The 22,758-nt window shown below is 37.9% G+C and overlaps 1 protein-coding gene across 3 annotated transcripts in view; it reads left to right on the plus strand.

The window, feature by feature from the left end:
• The first annotated feature begins 3,115 nt into the window (after positions 1–3,115).
• THUMPD2 (THUMP domain containing 2) overlaps positions 3,116–22,758 on the plus strand; it is a 37,987-nt gene continuing 18,344 nt past the window's right edge. For all 3 annotated transcript variants that reach the window (XM_065929385.1, XM_065929386.1, XM_065929387.1), the window contains exons 1-6: positions 3,116–3,245; positions 8,817–8,952; positions 10,282–10,688; positions 11,593–11,670; positions 14,385–14,437; positions 17,620–17,707. In XM_065929385.1, the coding sequence (XP_065785457.1) occupies positions 3,120–3,245; positions 8,817–8,952; positions 10,282–10,688; positions 11,593–11,670; positions 14,385–14,437; positions 17,620–17,707 (888 nt within the window). In that variant the 5' untranslated portion in view covers positions 3,116–3,119. The remainder of the gene's footprint in view (positions 3,246–8,816; positions 8,953–10,281; positions 10,689–11,592; positions 11,671–14,384; positions 14,438–17,619; positions 17,708–22,758) is intronic.

The raw sequence follows: 22,758 nt of genomic DNA on the forward strand, positions 1-22,758 counted from the left end.
CTAGTCTGTTGTTCCATGTCCAGTTCTAACTGTTGCTTCCTGACCTGCATATAGATTTCTCAAGAGGCACGTCAGGTGGTCTGGTATTCCCATCACTTTCAGAATTTTCCACAGTTCGTGGTGGTCCACACAGTCAAAGGTTTTGGCATAGTCAATAAAGCAGAAATAGATGTTTTACTGGAACTCTCTTGCTTTTTGATGATCCAGCCGATGTTGGAAATTTGATCTCTGGTTCCTCTGCCTTTTCTAAAACCAGCTTGAACATCTGGAGGTTCACGGTTCAAATATTGCTGAAGCCTGGCTTGAAGAATTATGAGCATTACTTTACTAGTGTGTGAGATTAGTGCAATTGTGTGGTAGTTTGAGCATTCTTTGGCATTGCCTTTCTTAGGGACCGGAATGAAAACTAACCTTTTCCAGTCCTGTGACCACTGCTAAATTTTTCAAATTTGCTGGCCTATTGAGTGTAGCACTTTCACAGCATCATCTTTTAGGATTTGAAATAGCCTCAACTGGAATTCCATCACCTCCACTAGCTTTGTTCCTAGTGATGCTTCCTAAGGCCCACTTGATTTTGCATTCCAAAATGTCCGGCTCTAGGTGAGTGATCACACCATCATGATTATCTGGCTTGTGAAGATCTTTTTTGTATAGTTCTTCTGTGTATTCTTGCCACTTCTTCTTAATATCTTCTGCTTCTGTTAGGTCCATACCATTTCTGTCCCTTGTTGTGCCCATCTCTGCATGAAATGTTCCCTTGGTATCTCTAATTTTCTTGAAGAGATCTCTAGACTTACCCATTCTATTGTTTTCCTCTATTTCTTTGCACTGATCACTGAGGAAGGCTTTCTTATCTCTTCTTGCTATTCTTTGAAACTCTGCATTCAAATGGGTCTATCTTTCCTTTCTCCTTTGCCTTTCAATTCTCTTCTATTCACAGCTATTTGTAATGCCTCCTCAGACAACCATTTAGCCTTTTTGCATTTCTTTTCCTTGGGGATGGTCCTGAAACCTGCCTCCTGTACAATGTCACAAACCTCCATCCATAGTTCTTCAGGCACTCGGTTTATCAGAACATTAAACATTAAAAAACTGCAAATTATCAGAGCATAAATTATATGAGTTGATATCAAGAGATAGAGAAATCAGTAGGGGCCAGGTCATGGCAATGCTGCTCAAGACGGAAGAAGAAATAACTCCTCCAGCCTCAGGCTGGCCAGCAATGTATTCTCCTGGATAGAACCACAGCTGAGCCAAGGCTGCAGAGTTTTAAGGACTGAAGTTTGGAAAGCTCATGTAACCTGACTCCATAAGAATTTTCACAATATGTCCTAGAGGACCATAAGCTGGGTAGGGGGCAGGGCAGAGTGGAGGAATATCCACTTACTGAACTTGATATCCTATTGTGAAGAACAGGAGACACACTTGATAGAGATTCACATTTAGTAGTTTCTGTATATCTGATTTATATAACTACAGAGCTAATTTGCCATTTATTAAATAATATGAATTCTAGTCTTCAAGTGATGTATTCATTATCAATTTAAAATTGAGAGTTTAAAAAAACACCTCTTCAAATACTGTTAAGAGAGTCAATCAAATCAGGTGGCCCAGACTGGATAGTTAATTTAGTGCAGAAATGTTACCTGTTTTATGAATATAAAGACATTTTGTTGGAGCATGGAAATATCTGCTCTTGGGCCTAGGAATTCCCAGTTTTGGCCCAATGCTTGCAGAAGACAGAGCCTGGCTCCTTATTTTAGGAGGATAGTGGGGAGGGATGGAGATGAGGGGAGGGAGTTGGTAAGAATGGAACAAAGCTCAGTATGTACAGTATAAATCAAGACTTGGGTTCTAGCCTGAGCTGTGTCCCTTACTCAATGTCCCTGAGCCTCTCTAAGCATCAATTTCCTCTATCTGAAAATACGCAGATGAGTGAGATGATAGTATATCCCCTTTTTAAAAAATATTTCACACCTTTATTTTTAAAAGTTATGTCAGAGATATAGTTTGTTTTAAAGTTATGCTAATGCGTGCGAGCCTGCTAAGTCACTTCAGTCTGTGTCTGACTCTTTGCGATCCCAAGCACTGTAAGATGCCAGGCTCCTCTGTCCATAGGATTCTCTAGGCAAGAACACTGGAGTGGATTGCCATGCCCTCCTCCAGGGGATCTTCCCCACCCAGGGATCAAACCCACCTCTCTTATGTCTCCTGCACTGGCAGGTGGGTTCTTTACAGCCACCTGGGAGGCCCACGCTAATGCCTATCATATTTTTATTGCCTGTTTATATTATTATAGTCAAAGATTAAAAATAAGAGTATACTATTTACACTCTTACTTGCCTTCTTATCCACCTTCCAACTTCTTATCCAAGTTCCCACTTATTGTTTTCTCCAAGGTACAACAAAAGATACCTCTTCCTTTGTTATAGTCATTTAAAGAGTAGCAGTTACAGATGTTATAGGAAAATCACTTTTAAGGCTTCATTTTCCTGCCTTAAAAAATATTCATTTGAAAATATTATTCTTTAATTTTATTTATTTTTCATTTATTTTATACACCAACAATCAATCGGTTGGAATAGGATGTCTCATCATTAGCACAAACCAGTAATCTTATCCCCTATCTCACTACCGGGGAAGAACTGGGGTAAAATCTAATGGATATTTTAAGCAACGCCATCAGTTATTCCCTCCAGTCTTTCACATTTTACGTTGCTTTCCTATAGTCATCATTCATTTCTTTAGCACAGCGAAGTAATGATATCAGAGGCAAAGATGTGCCGTGATAGCATCTGCTAAGGATCTAACAGATGAATGACAGTCTTTATTCTTTCTGAAATGAACTCTGCCACTGTCTATGTACATATAGCCCAGTTGTATATCCCAATCACATCCCTTCCACCTGTGATTCTAAATAATTCCAGATGTCTAATCAACCAGGTTCCAATCAGTTAACCCAGGAGACCCACAGGGCCCCTCCCACCGGGTCAGACCTTCCTGGGACCTTCCGGCCTGGCTCGCCCTTGGCAACACCCGGCCCTTCGGCCCCTGCGCGCCGCCTCCGGGACCTCGGGGCCGCGCTGCGCGCACCAGAGGCCACGTGACCCCGAGCTGCCATGGCGGTGGTTCCCGGAGGTCCCCGCTCCGGGCCTGCAGCGGGCGCCCACTTTTTCTGCACCGCGGGCCGCGGCCTGGAGCCCTTCCTGATGCGGGAGGTGCGGGAGCGGCTGGCTGCAACCCAGGTGAGTCGGCCTCGCAGCGAGCCGGAGCGGGAAGCGGGCGGCCCAGGCCCCGCCCCTGCCCGCGGTCCCTCCCCGCAGGGGTCGGTCCTCGACCCGCGAAAGCGACGCCAACCCGCGCTGTCTGCCCGCGAGCCCAGGCAGGCGACGGCCGGGCCCTCGGAGTGCTGCTGGCAGGTCCTTTACTAACTGCCAGAAAGACCCGCCAGCCCTTTCCCCCTGCACATCTGTCACTGTCACAGCTGAAGTTTTTTTTTTAAAGAGTGACTGATGCGAGTTACTTCCTAGATGCTTTAAAAGAAAAATGTTTGATAGTGCGTATAATTAGAATTAGACCTGTAAGAATTCTTTCTTCAGCTTTTAAATGCAAATATAATCGTCATGCTCAGCTATTTTTGTCAGTTTCCTGACACCGTGTTTATCTTATAGGACTGTTGGGAGGATTCAGTGATAAAGGTTTTGTAAAGTACAGCGTAAATCCGCAGTAAATAGTAGCTAGAAAAATACTCTAGCATGCCTCAGAGAGGGATGTTAGCAGTTGCTGGTATTATTACGCTGTTAATTTCGATGAAATGAAGAGAGTTGTAAACATCAGTTTACGTTCTAGTACATGCTGAGCCTGTTTCTTGAAAACAGGGAAAGGGTGTAATAGAAAAAGGTTCCAGAGTCTTGATGGGATTATATATGACAGTGTGAATGATGTATTTTTGGAAAATGAAAGCTTATTGAAAGAAATTGACCACTCCACTCCGAGGACTCCTGAAGTGTTGAAAGCTCACAAAAGGAGTTTCTGTGATGATGATTGGGGAGAGGAGGATAGAGAGGATCATGAAAAATGACATCAGTCTTATTAGACTTAGACTAACTGCCCTTTGTGGTTTTAGTCACGGAACGTCATAGAGTGTTGAATGTAACTAGTCTAAAAAAGCAACAATATAATAGCAACTGCTGACATGGGTTAAGCATTTAATATGTCAGACACTTAATTTTCACAACAACCCTCTCTTTTGAGATAAGCTCCACATTTAACAAAAATGGAAAATGAAGCACAAGTAAGTCCAATAAAATATTCACGTCATGGAACCAGAAAATGGCAGAGCTGGGATTCAAACCCAAGCTATCTGTGAAATCACGAATGCTATCATGTTCAACCCAGGCAGGCTGGCACCCGGTCCCAGTTCCTTAAACACCACGAAGTCATGACCTGCACTAGTTTTTGTTTTTTGTTTTTTTTTTTAATGTTCACTTAGAGTTCTTGGTGTGAAAAATAGAAGGCTTGACCCAATCCGCGTATGCCTCACTATTAGAAAGCTGGTCCTCTCTGCTTGTTTTCAGGGTTCGCCATTTGCACCTCCATGGTGTAGTTTCGCATGTTCCTCTATTTTCTGTATTTCCTATAAATTGGAGTCCTATAAGTTATAGCTGGCACTTGGTCACGTTCAGGTTTGATTTTTTTCCTCCGGTGTTGGGTCAAGCCTGTTTATAGGTTCCTGGGTATTTTTTAATATTTAATTTATAGCATATAAATATATACGCTAGTATGCAGTGTGTAGCGTTCCTTAAAGAAATGTATTGGGTAAAATTAAGCTTTGTAATTCTGTTTAATGTGTTAAATACTGTTATTATAAAAATAAAAGTAGAAACAGTAATTTTGAAGATAAAATTCACTGTAGTAGAAGTGTCTGCAATGCCAGCGAGCCAGGAGGCCCGGTCAGTTGATTAATCAGCCTTTATAAACCCACATAGCAAAACAGTTAGCCCACATAGTAGCTTTAAGCAGATAGTCACGTTATTTCAGTTATTTCATCCGATGGGATAATTGCATAAGGTTCTCCAAAGATTCTGTGCATTCCCTGTAGATTGGATACTTTTTAAAAAATTAAGTAAAAAATATATTTTTAATTCTCTCTTCTAAAATGAAACACAAAAGCTTACACACCACCTCAGTCCTTCACCTAGCACTTTAAAATCAATTCCCCATCCCCCCACCCCACCAGAAGAAAGAGAGAAAAAAGAAAAAATAAATAAATAAATAAATAAATAAATAAATAAAATCAATTCCAAAATTAAATGGCATCTGTAGAATTAGGAAAACTTTGGTATCTCCTTGTTACTGTACCTTACCTTTTTGCCTTGGCAAAAAAATTATTAGATCTGACTCCCTAAATTTTAAAAGAAAGGCAAAAATACTAACTGCTTAGATATTCTAGCTGACAACAGAGCTGTTTTTTCTTTTAATAAAGGCTGTTATTTCATCTTCTGAAGTGTTAGACATAAAACCAGTTGGTTTTAGACACTTTTAATGATTTAATTCCAAATGGAAAAAGCAGATTGGATATATAAATAAATTTTCAAGTAACAAATACTAGTGTGAAATATTCTAAAATGCCACAGTCCTCCCTAATTATTGTAATTGAATATGATCAGTTACAAACAATAAACTAAAGAAAATGAGTAACAGTAGCTTCAGCAGTGTTTGAAATCATAAACACCAAAACTCATTTTTCTACTAGTTTGAGATACAGTACTTTGCAAAAAGTGAACTATTAAAGCACTTTCATACATGTGATTGATTCTCACAGTGGCTGTTTTACCATTTCATAAACTACTTCTGATTACAAGCTCATTTCTTATAAAAGGAATGTAGGCCTAATGTAAATTTTTTTTAAATAAACAGAATAAACCAGTGTTGGTGTTGATTTCTAGAATGTATTTAACATTTTAAGTGGCTAAACACATACTATTCTTATGATTGAGCACCCCAGTAGATTAAAGGACCTTTTAGGTCCTCTTAATTAACTTGATTTTTCAGTCAAAAAAAATTTTTTGTTCTCCACACCCCCCTCCAATAAAATATTTTTAGAAGTTCTTTATATAAATTGTCTCCCTTGGTACTCAAGTAAATGAGAAAAGATAAGATCTTTGTACTATTAAATAACTAATTTAATGTCTAGACTACTTAGGTTAAAATCACTGGTCTAGATGTTTGTATCAGTTTGTTTATAAGACTTGAATCTTAGAACTATACATTTACAGTAAAATATTTATTTCAGTTCCCCCAGAATCGTAACCTGCTATTTCATGTGATGGCTTAATATCAACTATACTTTTAGATCAAGTAACAAAATTTAAACTTCAAAAAAATTTACCTTTTAAAACTTTGTTTCCAAGTTCTAAGCATTTTGAGGTATATATTCAATTTTAACTTTAGTGGGAAAATGTCACCTTTGTAATGAGAAAGAAGTAAATTGTAAAAACCAGAAGTCCTTGTTTTAGTTACTTCATTGTCCCCTTAAATATTGATTCCTAAACATTCTTTTCATTCCCTACTTCTCGGTCTGTCTTAGGTACATTGCTAGTACCTAAAGTCTTTGGGGGTTTTTTAATTTATTTGTTTTTCCAGCTCTATTTAGATATAATAAACATAATACAACTTCCCCTAGTGGCTCAGATGGTAAAGCATCTGCCTACAATGCGGGAGACCCAAGTTCAGTCCCTGGGTTGGGAAGATCTCCTGGAGAAGGAAATGGCAACCCACTCCAGTATTCTTGCCTGGAAAATCCCATGGACAGAGGAGCTTGGTAGGCTACAGTCCATGGGGTCACAAAGAGTCAGACAGAACTGAGCGACTTCAAACTCACACTCAGACATAATACATAATAGCATTATATAAGTTTAAGGTGATTTGATACATTTATATGTTGCAAAATGATGACCACCCTACCATTAGCTAACACCTCCATCCCATCATGTAATCAGCATTACTTTTTTGATGTGAACATTTAAGATCTACTCTTTTAGCAACTTTCAGCTAGGTAATACAGAATCATTAGCCAAAATCACCATGCTATACATCAGAATCCCAGAACTTGTTAATCTTGTAAGTATAGAAGTATTGGGATTTTAATTGTCATCAACTTAGGGCTTCCCCAGCAGAGATTCTTCTTCATCAAGCTAGCGTGTAACTTTAGAAATTACCATCCTAAAAGCTTAATTAGAACAGGTCAGATCAAACATACCATCCACTTGGAGTTCAAGTTCCCACTGAGTGGGAGCTGCCTATACACATGGAACACCCCTGATTCCATGGTTGCCTCAGTCCTAGGAGATGACTTAAAACCATGTTGGTTAGCTTGTGGCCACTGCTAAAAGGAGAATGCTAGGGTCATCCACATCCATCCTGAACTTGAGAGGGGTGGGCTGACCCAAAAGGTTTAGGATTCCATTGGCATTGAGCATCATGTGCTGTACCTCATTTGACTCTCTCTGAATCAGTGCTCTTTTCATTTTCCTTTCTTCTCTGACTTTGTCCACATATCTATCCTGTCTTCAAAGCCTCTTTCAGCTTGATGCATACTCTTGCTTCTATCCATTGTCTGGTTCCCACAGCCAAGTGGTTCATTATTTCTTCCTCAGTAATCTAATTCTCCCTCCAGCATCACATTCAGCACTCAGTCCTTTATGTCCCGTCCACAGAAATCTTTCTTCCAGCTAATTTAGTGCTGTCATAGTTTTCATCAAAAGTCTATAATGGTGAACCATTACCATCTGGAGTAAAACTGTGACCGTTTTTCAAGCTGGGCTGAGCTACACTACATCCATCTACCTGACACCATCAGTCAGCATCACACAGCAAAGGTTGCCTTGCTGTCTTACAGTTCACTTCAGCCAGGTTGTCACGGCCACGGGGGAGCCTGGTGGGCTGCCGTCTATGGGGTCGCACAGAGTCGGACACGACTGAAGTGACTTAGCAGCAGCATATGCCTATTACATTATTATTCATCTTTAGGATTTATACTGTATGCTTCTTTGTAGACCATGAGGTAGATGTTTAATAAATACTTACTGATTAGGTTAAACTTGGTCTAGACACCTAATTTGTCCTATCCATTTTGCCTTTCCTTTGCCCACTTTTAGTAGTTATGTGAGATTTGATAATTAATCAGTATTTTGTGTTCTTTTTTTTTTTTTAGTAGTGTGCACACACACACTTTCCAAAAGGTAACACAGAAAGATTATGGTCTTGATCACTGACTATGTGACTTCATACAAATTAGTTAACCACTCTAAGCCTCAATTTCCTAATCTGTAAAATGGAGATGATAAAATCTACCTTAGAGGGTTGTTACAGGATGAGGGGGAAAAACATATTCAGAGTGCCTGCTGCTGCTAAATCACTTCAGTCGTGGCCAACTCTGTGCAACCCCATAGACGGCAGCCCACCAGGCTCCGCCGTCCCTGGGATTCTCCAGGCAAGAGCACTGGAGTGGGTTGCCATTTCCTTCTCCAATGCATGAAAGTGAGAAGTGAAAGTGAAGTCGCTCAGTCATGTCCAACTCTTCGCGACCCCACGGACTGCAGCCTACCAGGCTCCTCCGTCCATGGGATTTTCCAGGCAGGAGTACTGGAGTGGGGTGCCATTGCCTTCTCCGATAGATAGTAGATACTTCAGAAATAGGCATTTTTATTATTGTTAGTCTAGATGCTATGTTTTAATGCATTAAGGGGGAGGGAAGGGAAATGATTCTTGCTCTGACATTGAACTGCATTAATATGTATTTTTTCTATCTCTAGGTTGAATACATTTCAGGAAAAGTTTTTTTCACCACCTGTTCTGACTTGAATATGCTGAAACAATTGAAATCTGCAGAAAGGTTATTTTTGCTGATTAAAAAGCAGCTTCCATTTCCTGTTTCTTCTGTAAATAAAGGTAAGTGTATTCCTGTTGCTTTTACCTACATGATATAGTGCACTCCAAAGTCTTTTGGTTGGCAGTTAATATGTAGTCATTTCACATTTTTAAGAATCATTCATACCCCTGAGATCATTAATTAGTTATTTTTCTGTATTTCCTGCATATTATCACCTAATTGTGTCTCTTTTACAAGTTTTGACCAATGTGCTGCCTTCCTTCTGAGATTTTAGCGTCCTAAGTCACGTTTCTTCCTTGAGAATTATGATCAGACACCTTCTCTGAGGCTATATGTGGTTTGTGCATTTATTTAGATTTAGGAGCATGTAATAACCCCAAATGCATTGATTTAAATAATTGGTCAGAACTTAAAAATTTTACCTGATGAGTGATATAATTGGAAAATACTACATAGTAAAATTTCCTGTTTGGGGAACTTTAAATTGATAAAGCATTAGAGTTAAAGAGGGCTTAAGAGATTTCTTGTCCACTCCCTACTTTTATAAATATGCTGCTGAAATAATGTAAAGATATTGACAAAAGCAAAAAAAGAATCAGCTACAGCTGGATAGAACATTGCCTTAAACATTATTTTGATTGCTGCTTGTGCACAAGAAACCATGTCATCACATAGTCTATAATAAACTGTGTCAAGAGCAATTCAAATGGCGAGAAATCAAGATGGGGCAGAAAAATTGTTTTAAAACAAATCCTAAGGTATTATATTGTAAGGTCAGTATAATCTCATCCCAATATTCCACACACTTTTGTCTTTAAAGAACTACAGTAATTGCTGTTTGATCATCTTGATGGCTTTTGTTTATCAAGAAAAGATTACATCTTACTAAGCATGACTGCCAGTTCCTAAATTATGAATGAGTTGTGTATCTGAAATGTTACTTTATGGAAGCTCATTTTATGATCTGTGCTAATATTTTGTGGTCTAAAATAGTCTCAAGATTCAGTTGCTCTGTTTTTAAGCTCTGTTTTGCAATTTACTCTATTTTTTTAAACTTAATTTTTTATAGGCATTACTTTAGAGATCAACTCACATTGTATGTCTCTGTGTATATCGAAGAGATACATATGTTATCATAGGACAAATAATCTTGCTAAAGTAAAGGTAACCTTATAGGAATTTTAAAACAGGTTTGATGTTAAGTATGGAATACATGAATGAACTTTATTCTGCACAATATTCTTAAATTATATAAGTTCCAGATAAAAGGGAAATCAGTATTCATGTAACAATTTAATAATATTTCTTATTTTAAGGAAATAAAGGTAATGGGATTTGAGGGTGTGAATAGCTTCAGTAAAGGATAAACTGAGATTTTACTTATTTAGGAAAAATATTTAATGAACTGCAAAGACTTATAAATGATGATCCTGAAAGTTGGTTGAATGCCATTTCAATTTGGAAGAATTTTCTTGAACTTGATGCAGAAAAGGAAAAACTTTCTCACAAAAATGCTAACCCACTCAAAAGAAAAGTGGGAGAAGATGATATCAGTGCTAAGAAATTGAAAACGGAACAAATCCAAGAGATACAAGAGACTAAGGAATGCCAGCTGGAAAAACAAATAGAAGAAAAAATATTGGAGCAAGGAAATTTTATCACTGAAGGAGAAAAATTTCAAGAAGAACTTCAGAATGATATAACGGAAGCTGCTGATACTCGTAACCAGAGCAACTTAACTTTCAGAGTTTCCTGTCGCTGCAGTGGCGCCATTGCAAAGATCATTACTGCGCAGGTACACTTGCCCCCAGAGTGGGTTCCCATTTTCTAAAAGAATTAATTATTTTTTAGATCAAAATTGAGGTGAAAACCTTTCACAGAATACATAACCAGGCCCAGACAGATCGCTCAGCCTAATCGCACATAACTAAAATCTCTTCTACAAATGCATTTTCCTTCTTAACTTTATCTCAGGTGCTTAAGAGGAATACTGTGCCAGTCTACATAAAGACTTCCTTTTACTTTCTCTCTAAAAGTTTCCTTAAACTCATAGATACTGTTTACATTTGGAAATTCTAATATCATGGCCCTAAGCTTTTTGGCGTTCGGTTCTGTGTTGATCAAGAACCGAACTGGCTCTGCACCAGGTCTTACTTGTGGGATCTTCCCAGGACCCAGACTGAGATACAGAGGTGTACTTAAAAGGAGAGCAGACACCACAAACAGACCCTGCAGAGTTTAGTGATATACAGGGCATAGGTGTGGATCCTTGGGCCCAGTCTTAAAAACAGACAGACTCTTTGGTCTGAATCCAATGCTACTAAACGGGTAATTTTTAAACATACAGGATTGCCATAGCTAAAACAGTTCATCTTTCAGTTTGCATCTATTAACCCAGAATGACCATATTTATCAGGCCACAATCTGGTTATTTCATGTGTCTGAAATTACAAAGAGAGAGATTATACACAAGTAAACGTCAATACTGTAAGATTTGCTGGGGTGGAAGAGGTACAATGCACCCTCATTACCTTGAATAGAAAATGCTTTTGTGTAGTATTTTAATATTGTAACCTTAAATTAACATCAGATAGTATGATTGATTTCCCTGCAAGCTCTGTTAGTTTTTTGCTTACATTTAAACTTAAAATTTTCATTTTTAGTATTCTTATCTTTTTTTTAACCTGTTGCCTTTTCAGGAGGTAGGAAGAGTAATTGGAATTGCTCTTATGAAACAGTTTGGATGGAAAGCAGATTTGAGGAATCCAAATTTGGAGGTAATGAATGTTCATTTTATTTTAATGCTCATAACCTAATTCTTTAAGACAATGCCAACTATTCTTTTTTTTTTAATTGAATTGTAGTTGACATAAAATATTATGATTCATGTGAATTACACAGTGATTCAACATTTGCATACATTATAAAATCATCACAAGTCTAATAGCCATCTGTCTCCATTCAAAGTTATTACAATACAGCTGCAATGTCAACAACTTTTACTGTGCTTTTTAACTTTGCCTTAAAGTTTTAAGTCATGTCTACATGGATTCAGCAGTCTGATTCCTCCTTAGCAACAGAATACTGCAGATTCTTTTGCTAGTAGTTTTCACTGTAAAAATGTCTCATTCACATTGAACTTTTGGAATGGAATTGTTTAGTCGCAGTTAAACTAAACACTAGAGTTGCTCTCTATAATCACTATGCTTCTGCTGCTGCTAAGTCGCTTCAGTCGTGTCCAACTCTGCGACCCCATAGACAGAAGCCCACCAGGCTCCCCTGTCCCTGGGATTCTCCAGGCAAGAACACTGGAGTGGGTTGCCATTTCCTTCTCCAATGCATGAAAGTGAAAAGTGAAAGTGAAGTCGCTTAGTCGTGTCCGACTCTTAATGACCCCATGGACTGCAGCCCACCAGGTTCCTCCATCCATGGGATTTTTCAGGCAAGAGTACTGGAGTGGGGTGCCATTGCCTTCTCCTATAATCACTATAATACATAATAAATGTCTATAATAAGAAAGTCTAGTTAATGTAAAAAATAAAATTGGATAACAAAAAGACCTGTGTTAATAGTGGCTTTGTTAGGCTTGTGGGATTATTTTTCTTTCCCTTTTCTCTATTTTCAAAATTAATTTAATGAGGTTGTGCCATTTTTAATTGGAACAAAGTAAACACATGGGAAAATGAATTCTTAACTATAAAAAATGTTCTTCAATGTTTTTTGAAAACCTTAAGTTTGACCAGTAGTCATTTTTATGATTCATTAATTGGTAGATTATTTTTATGTAGCTTTAAATGGAGTAATTGCCAGTCAAATCAGAAGACTTTGTGTTGTTTTCTATTTTGTTATTTGATATTTTTTGCTTTTAAAAAGTCATGCCAAGTGTGTATCCTTTACTGCTGTTTTGCAAAATACTTTGACGCTGAGAATGTTTTCATATAAGTGTGTCTTCCTTCATCTCCCTGTTTCTAGTTTTCTTATCTTCTGTCTGGTTTCCTCCTCTCATCTCTCCCTGACTCCATCTCACTGTCTCAGAACTATAGTTTTCTCATAGTTTAGCTCACAAACAAATATATCTAATTTAATTCCTATCATCCATTTAATGCAAGTAGTAGCTATTGGTAGAAATAATCAACATGAAACAAAATCGACAACAGAATCACACACAGTAAAATCTGTGTGACCAAAACTGACAGAAGAATCAAATCTTAGCAAGTTTTGTTCTGTATAATTAAAATAGAAAACTTCATATACAAAAAGCTGTACCTGATAACATTTATATATAAAAATATCAGTATATCATAATTTAACTGTTAAATAGAAAAGAATCAATATCAATCAATAGCTTTGCTAACATGAATAAGATAAAAAAATTGGAAAGTTTAGTTTCACTGATCAAAGAATTAAACTAAATGGAATTCATTCCAGATTATTATTTTTTTAGTAAAAGCTTATCAATATTGGAATAATTCTGATTAAACTATATTAAAATACCTTTGGGGTAAAAGCATCAGGAGTCAAATGTTGTTGAGGTCAAAGAGCAGAGTTAGAATATTCCATAAACCTCATCAGGCTAAAGGAGTATGATTCTTTTAAAATTTATGTGGGCTCCTAATTAAATGTGAGGCATTTAAATCCTCATCACGACCTAACATGAGGACTATAGCTAACACTGCTGTGTGGTATAGGAAGGTTGTGAAGAGTAAATCCTAAGAGTCCTCATGGTGAGAACATTTTTTTTTTCCCTTTTTTGCTTTTCTTTTTATCTACATGAGAAGATGGATGTTAGTTGAACCTATTGTGATAATCATTTCACAGTATACATGAATCAAACCTTCATGCTATATACCTTAAACATAGACAATGATGTATGTCAATTATTTCTCAATAAAACTGAGGGGAAAATAACAGAATAAAGATGATAGAAAGGAATAAACCCTTCATATAACGATGCACTTTGTTGTACACCTGAAAGTTGCCCAGCTTGTGGATTAACTGTACCCCAATAAAAATTTAAAAAAGAAAAAAAAGACACTCCCTATAAATAATAGAGAGTGAAAGGTCACTCTTGCTACAGTATATTTGGCTTAAGCAGGTTTTCTGTTAACCATGGTATCAAGTCTTACTTGAGGCTAGAATTAGGGTGGATTTAGGTAGTTGTCTCTAACCTGAAATGCTTAAAAATCTAATCTAATTCAGGTAATTCAAAGGATAGCTGTAAAGAAAAATGATCTTGAGTTCTTCATAATGTGATTCTCAATATAAGTTGTTCACCAAATTGACTTCAGAATTTTTCTATGAGATGTACTTAAAATTACTTTGCCTCTGTTCAATAAAAAATATTATGGAATGTTTTTTCAGATATGAAGAGGCCTTAGAATTTCTTATTAAAATATAGATTGTATAGGTTCAAAATGTATAGCTTTCAAATTGTCACTCATGGGGTAATGAATTACTTGGTCCATTCTAACTTTAGTATTTGTTCTTTCAGATCTTTATACATCTAAGTGACATTTACTCTGTGCTGGGAATTCCTGTGTTCAGGTAGGTATTATTTCTAAGCTTCAGGTTTGTGTCTTAGGAGAGTTTGTAAAACTAAAAACTTTGTGTTTTTATTCATAGTATGAAACACTGATATATCAGAGGGAACTTAAATCAAAGCCTTTTGAGTTCTTTGCTTGAACCAGTAAAGTATTTGCATGGAACTTACTGGATCCTGATTGAACTGGTTAGAGTTGTGAAAGATTTGATCACAATAATTGACTGATTACATGTTTCATACTGAAAATTATTTCTGTTTTTTAATTAAATTATTTTCACAGGCCCACACTTAAATTTTAGTCCATTGGCCTCTTGGATTTTTCATTAAAATAGAAAATACATCACAGTTCTTAAAATTCATCTTGAACATACTTCACATTTTACTGCAGTTTTTTTTTTTTTTTTTCCCCCTGGGAGAGTAATTCCAATTTTTAAAATCTTCTTCAGGTTTTCTCCCTAGTTATGTTGGGTACTATACAATAATAAATGCAGTTGATTCACTTTCTTATTCAGAAATATTGATTGAATGCTTATCATACAGCAGTACTTTCTTAGATGCTTTGGGAAGGAATGGATGGTTGGATGACGGAAATAGTGATTTGCAGTTTCTTGGGAGCATGTAAATATTGTTAGCATCTTCAAAACATTTTATATGCATAGCCATGTTTACATAGTATAGAGTGATTTAGATATCTTTTCTCTAGGTGATTCTAGGTATGGAATATTTTTAAAATCATAAAAAGATCCCATTGACCCTAAGCTCACATTTTTGCATGTGTAAGCCCGAATCAGGATGTAGAAAAGAATGCTTAAGGTCATTGTAACAGTTTTATCACACGGTGCACCATTGCAGTTGATTAGCACAGTGCTGAGGACATTGTGGATGTTCAGGAAATGCTGAATGATTGAGTTCTCGCTGTGTGCTAGTTATAGGGTAGGCCCCACTAGCCTCAAGATTACAAAACTCATGCACCAGTAGTCACTTTAACACACACGAGGTCATCACATGTTTCAAGGCCCTGTTGGCTTCCCTTGGCCCCCACCTACTCCAGTATCCTCCCAACTGTCCCAGACCAAACCTAACCCACTATTTTACATCTACACCTACGAGGTGTCCAGGCTTCCCTACCTCAGTGCCTTTTGGAGTGCCAGGCCCTAACCCCTGCAGATGTAGATGGGGCTACCCTATATATTGTAGATAGGAAATGGCCTAATAAAATGAAGAAATGTATGGAGATATGAAATACAGGGATGGGAGAGGATGCTTAGTTTATATCTGTAAGTTTTGCAGTACTTCCAGGTGAAAGGTGTCCACACACATTTGAAGGTAAAGATCTGGGATTCAGGGGACTGATCTAGGCTAGAGATGGAGATGAGAATGTCTTCAACTTGGTGATAGATGGTGTGTAAGAGAATAAAGAAGAGATTCATATATGAGGACAAGAGGATCAAAAGCCACATTTATTTTTGTATTGGGGTAAAAGCCAGCTAAAACTGCGAATAAACACATTAGCCAGGTTCTGTGAAATTAGAGAATTATTTTTATTTTCAAAGAGTTTATTTCTGACCAGTTCTTTGCCCTGAATAATTTTATTTTACTGATATAATGAGGCCCTTTTGTTGAAGTAATAGATTAGTTTTGTCCAAGCAAAATAAGAATCGGTTCCCTTTTTTCACATATTAATAGAGTTGGCTCCCATAAAATAAAACTCTATTAGCAAAAGTATGCACACAATAATCAAAAATGTCAAAGGTTCTGTATAAATCCCCTATGCGTAGAAAAGGACTTTGTAATGTGTATGGACAAAGACAGTTTTCCATACCAATTCTATTTGTGTGTGTGTGTGTGTGTCTAGAGTGAAAGTAATTTCTCAGTTTTGGTTTTACCTAATGTGTTTTGGGAGTTGGTGATGGACAGGGAGGCCTGGCGTGCTGCGATTCATGGGGTTGCAGAGTCGGACACGACTGAGCAACTAAACTGAACTGATTGTGTTTTGTAGCAAGATAATTGCTGCACTAGGCCTGCTGAAGCAAGATTCATTGATCAAATTATTTTATAATTCTTCTACCCACAAAGTTTATATCCAGATTCCAAATCTCTGGATATAATACTATTTACAGTATGAAATTTTATTTCCTGAAAAACCTTTTTAACATAAACAACCTCTCATAGTTTTATCATGCAGGCTTCTTTATCATAATAGTAAATACACAATTACACTGTTCTATTTAAAAGACATACCTCATCTAATTCTAAGATCTTAAGAAGCTTGCAATAAATACAGACAAAACAAGATAGCTTAAAGAGCAGAAAGAAAGTGATAAAAGGAAATAGGGTTTGGAAAACACCGTGGCTTTGTGTAATGTTGGTAGAAGAGCCCTCTTAGTGGCTTTGAAACAGACCTGGCCACAAAACAACCAAGCATTGATTTTTGAAATCATACATCATGTCTTACCAATAAATTGTATAGATAAAATAGATAAGTGCATTGAAATTTGCAAGGAAATGTTGTTCACTGCACCAGAAACATAGAAATAATATTTTGAAAATCTGTACCAAATCACATATCAGAAACACTGATATTAGCAATAATGGGGTAGAAGATCAAGTATGAAGTGATACATAATGGAGACCAGTGAACTCATTGGGGAGTCCTCTGCTTCAGCATTTCATTCAACAAATTATTTTAGACAATGCAGTGTCAAGCTTTATACCAACTTTAGAGAAAGGTGCAAATGAGCAAAAGGCAAACTTACAAAAGGGACCTTTTAGATACTCTTTAAGGGTTAGCATCCATTCAGCCGTGCCTCCTATGCTGCATCCATACCACAGTGCAGTTTACTTCTCTTGATGACTCTGGATCAGTGAGAAAAGGTCTATTCTACATGGGAAGTCAGGGAAGCATATAAAATTAGAAAGACTTCCCTCATGTGATTAAATTTTTTTAAGTTAAACACATAAGGGTTTAAATTTCAGCTATCTAAAAAATGTTCCATTCTGAAATACCACACTGGCTGGTTAGACAATGTGCTGGTTAGAGAAGGTAATTTTGTGTTAATAAAAAGGTTACATACTCTCTAACTTAGGGCATACTTCAGTGCATGATGTACAGGTATGAATGGGTTAATTATTTTTGTTTGTATCCTGTTAACATACAGTAACATTGGGTGGTGTTTTACTTTAGGGTTCCTTTAGCCTGCAGAGCTTACATCAAGACACCAGGGTTGAGATCTACCATAGCCTGGGCAGTGGCCTCCCTCGCAGAAATCAAGGTAAGGAACCTGTTCTCGTCCCATTTAATTGAATACCAAGGTCCTTTCTGTAATTAATTTACACAGCCTCTTATTGATGGTTGCTTTCTTTTTTCTTTGGTTCTTTTAGCCTTTTTTTTTAATGTTTTTTCTTTTGCTTTTCTTGCCATTATACTTACGAACTGCAGAGATAGGCTTTTGTCAAACTTATGGGAGTATTTTGGCCATGAAAATGCTGAGTCAAAAGATAACTACATTTTATTATTTCTAATTTTTTGTCACAGTCATGTGGCCTGTACAACTTCTACTTCTTAAAATTTAACCAAGATCTTGATCAATTTTTGTAAATGCTCCATGAACATAAGAAAATAATTTTATTTTCTAGTCAAGAGATGGCCTCTGTATCTTTTACTTGCTATTTTACTGTCTGCTCAGTACTGAAAGAGGTATTTTGAAATTTATTAGATTATATTTTTCAAGATTTTGCATTTTTACTCATTGTTACCTCATTCTGTAGTTTGTTCTGTAGTTTGGTTTATACTCATTTATGACTGTTACTGCCTCATGGTAAAGTGTTCCTTTTTGTTGTTATTAAAGTTTTCATTATGTTGATTTGTAAGTTTAAACTTAAATTTCACCATGTCTTATTAGTATTTCCACTCTTTTTTCTTTGCATTTTCCTTTGTAGTTCTTCTTTGTTCTCAACTTTGTTTTCAGTGTATATTTCTTATAAACACAGAACTCTGTCTTTATCCCACAATGATAGGCTTTTTCAGTGAGAGAATTCAGTACAGTATTATGATAGATACACCAGTTATGATAGATTTACTTAGCAACTTCTTGCAGTTTACTCTCTCTATTTTTGCTAGTTTCATCAAGTGAATCATATTGTTTTCCCTGAGGTGAGATTTTACTTTGTGTTCTATTCTATTCATGGCTCCCTCTCTCAGCTCTCTTAATTAAACACATGGGACTTTGACTTTTACTTTAAAACAAGACATCAACTCTTCTTTGCCAGCGCACTGTTTTTACCACCTACACTCTGAACTTCCTCCTCTGTCTGCTCCTCCTTGAGACCTCCAGGCTACTTTTTCTCTTCTTCTGTCCCACCTTTGTTCCTTCCTACAGTGAGACCTTTGAAATATGTTTACCCTCTTCCACTCCCAACTACCAGCTTGAACTAAATTATTTATTATGCATCAGCATTTCCAAGTATATCCCTCCTGTTTTCAGAAGTTCTTATACTGCACTTACATTACACAACCCATCCGTAGTCATTAAGATGCAATATGTGTAACATGTGTTTCTGTATAAACACACAGAAGTATAGTGTGAGGTGCATTGCTTATCACCTTTCTTCTTCACTTTATCTTTCTCCCTTTGAGGTCTCTGCTCTGCTTTATTTGTTGCTTGGATAGTCTTTTCTTGGTACTTTTCTCAAACTTGGTGTTTGAATAATATACTCTCTGGATTCCTATATCTCCTTACACTTCATCCAGTCATCTGGGTATCCCCCTTTGGCTTGGTATGAGATTCTTGAGTTGCAGTCCTTTTCTCTCAGAGGTCTATAGATGCTGTTCCATTATCCTTTCACTTCCAGTGTTTTAGGGGAGCAATTCCTGCCAGTATGATTTTTCTTTTCCTTGATAGCTATCTTGTTCTTTTTGTTTGCAAGCTTATAAGAGTTTTCTTTTTAATCCTCTAATCTCAGGGATATTACTAGATGTACTTGTGTATCTTTTCTATTCAGCCCAGAACTAGGTGAGTCCGACTCCCTGAGTTCCCGTTCCAATTCTACCACTTACAGGCTGGGAAACTTTATGTAAGATACTGAACATCTCTGTGCCTCCGTTTCTCACTTCCAAGATGAAAATAGTCATCTCTTAGGACTATGTGAGGACGAAGTGAATTAGCGTTTATCAAGGGATTAGAACAACACCTAGCATGTAGAAAATATCAAAGTGTTAACTTGCTATGGTAATGTCAGGGAGGGACAGATTACCTCACTATCCCCCCTTGAGTTCTTTTGACTGATCTCATAATTAAATTGACACAAGACAGATTAACAGGAGAAAAAAAAATTTAATTTGTATGCATGAAAGTCTCATAGAAGTGGGACCCCTGAAGTGATGGAAGCAGTCTATTTATATATTATTTTTAGACAAATGCTTGTGAAGATTTAACAAAACAAAGGGGTTTGTTCTTGGGGTAGAAGACTAGTGAAGAAGTAACAGTTTGTTTATCCAGCTTTCTCATGTATACAGCCTTGAATTCCCTAACTCTGGTGATAAAGATGCTTTCTATCCTCCTGGTAGAGGCAAGATACCTTCACTTGGGAGATTAAGTTCCTGCTTTCAGGGGGAGAGAAGTGGGTCAGAGTGTATTTTCTTTTTAATATCATTTATTTTTACCTGCTGTTTCTTAAGTAACTTTTAATTCAAAATGATCAATATGCCATTAAAGCACATTTTGGGGCATCCTGCCCTGGACCGACCTAAACAGTAATAATAATTATAATAACTATTATTTAGGATATATAATAATTATAGATATCATTTTTCTCCTCCAGCTCAGGTACTCTTTCATCCATTATTTACTTATTATTTCCTCAACTATTTTGCTTTAGTGTTTTTTACCTTAAACAACTTCGTTTTTTTTGCTTCTGGAGTTCCTGTGATAAACATGTTAAGCTTCCTTTCTCACATGTTTTCCATCTCTTTATATTTTGCCTGTGTATTTTGAGTTTTCCTTGGACATTATCTTCCAAGGTATAACCAGAGTCACCAAAATGTGCTGCCTTTTAATGAAATGTTTAGTTTTTAAATCATGGATTTTTTTAGCTTTGGAAAATTGTGTATGTGTATGCCTAGAGAATTCCATGGACAGAGGAGCCTGGTGCATTAGAGCAGCATGCATGCAGAGGAGCATTCATGCATTGAGAAGGAAATAGCAACCTGCTCCAGTATTTTTGCCTGGAGAATCTCAGGGTCAGAGGAGCCTGGTGGGCTGCCGTCTATGGGGTTGCACAGAGTCGGACACGACTGACGTGACTTAGCAGCAGCAGCATGCTATATTTGGTAAAGAACTGTCTGCCAATGCAGGAGACGGAACAAACCTGAATTCAATCCCTAAGTTGGGAAGATCCCTTGGAGAAGGGCATGGCAACCCACTTCAGTATTCTTTCCTGGAGAATCCCATGGACAGAGGAGCCTGGAGGGCTACAGTCCATGGGGTCACACAGAGTCTGAGGCAACTTAGCCAGCCTCACATGCTATATTTGATATCTCTAGAGGCTTTAACTTTTTTCACATATTTATCTGTTCCCTCCAGAAGTTTCATCTCACTAGATGTGTATTGTTTGTTCTGCCTATTTTCTGTCTAGCTTTTGAGGGACTTCCTTCCCTTAGATGTGCACAGCACAGTTCTTTTTGAGGGAACACAGTGTGACCCACCATATAAACGATCCCAGTATCCAGCCTTGATCCAGGCGGCCTCTCTTTGGAGCTTAGTACCTAAACCTCTGCACAAGCAGCTCAACCTTGAGTAGGCCAGTGCCATGGAAACTGAAATTTAAGCCTGGGGGTGTTAGGTATTTCTCATGTTCAATGTAAACCATTCTCCGTCATACAGATCATAAAAGCAAGGAAAATCAAGTTCTATGTAAATCTTGGTTATTACTTTAAGCAATTGGAAATACGTCTCTGCTACTGTCTGTGCCCCCAGGTGTCAGGACTAGAAAAGTCCTGCAGTAAAATAAGGACATTGAAAAGTATTTAAGGGCAGATCACCTCATCAGAGAGGGACCGTGGGGAAAAAGAGCATGGCGTTTGGTACATTTTAAGTCCTTAATAAAAATTAGTTCTCATACCGCTATTAATCTTAAAATTGTCATTTAAATCATCATTCTTTTTGTTGTTTTTCTGCCCCTTCATGGGGGGGATCCATATGACACTCTGGTAGAATTTAGCGTCAGGGAGAAGTTTCTGAAGGACATTTTGTTTCTTTTCATCAGGTAGCCCCTGGCTCTGGCTGAACCCCGCTGTCTTCTGAGCACTCTGCCTCCTCTGTAGACAGACCAAGGGACCTCTGGGCCTGGAGCTGGGTAGGTGTCCTGCTTGCACCTCGCTGGCCTGTCTGCCCAGAATCTCTCACTGCCTTAGAAGCACATGCCATCCAGTGATCCTCGTCACCTACAGATCTGCTGTTGTCACTGCCGTACTAGCAAACGCCATTATTCCTGTCCGAAACCCTTATCAACTCAGTGTCTGCGCCGTCTGACCCCTTAGTGCCTTGCTCTGCCTGCCTCTCATGCTCTGCTCTAGTCACATGCTAGAGTTTATCATAGCCAGAAGAGCATACCTTCCCCAAATCTCAAAGATGCTGCTCTTATCCTCCTCCTCCTTCCCACTCACTCCCTCTCGTGCCCCGCCACAGTTGTCAGCGCCGCGAGGCCTCCAGTCACTGGTGGCCCTGTGCTGTGGCTAGGCCAGTTGTGTCTGACTCTTTGCAGCCTCGTGGACTTAGCCTGCCAGGTGCCTATGCCCATGGGACTCTCCAGGCGAGAATACTGGAATGGGTTGCCATGCCCTTCTCCAGGGATCTTCCCAACCCAGGAATTGAATCAGGGTCTCCTGCATTGCAGGCAGATTCTTTAGCAGCTGGGCTACCCAGGAAGCCCAGTAGGTGGCCCTATTCACCACCTTTGAAATGCTGCATTCCCTTGAGCATACTTGTAATTCTCCTGCTTCTTAAGTGACATAAATATTGGCGTCAAAAGAGAACTTTAACATGTTCTCCTCGCGAGGTCTACCAACACATTGGAATTATAATGGATTATAATTACTATAATCATTATAATAAATGAACTGTCCTTGTCTCACTCCATCACTTGTGTGCTGGATTCCATTCCCTCTTGCGTCCTTAAGGACTTTTTTCTCTACCGGGTCATTCCCATCAGCATGTGTACATGCTATAACATCTTGCAACTTAAAAATGAATTGACCTTCTCCTTGAACCCACATGATCCATCAGCTCTCACCCCCTTCTCTGCTTCCCTTTAGAGAAAAACTCAG

Source organism: Muntiacus reevesi, chromosome 3 (genome assembly GCF_963930625.1).
Source record: "Muntiacus reevesi chromosome 3, mMunRee1.1, whole genome shotgun sequence".
Lineage (NCBI taxonomy): Eukaryota > Metazoa > Chordata > Mammalia > Artiodactyla > Cervidae > Muntiacus > Muntiacus reevesi.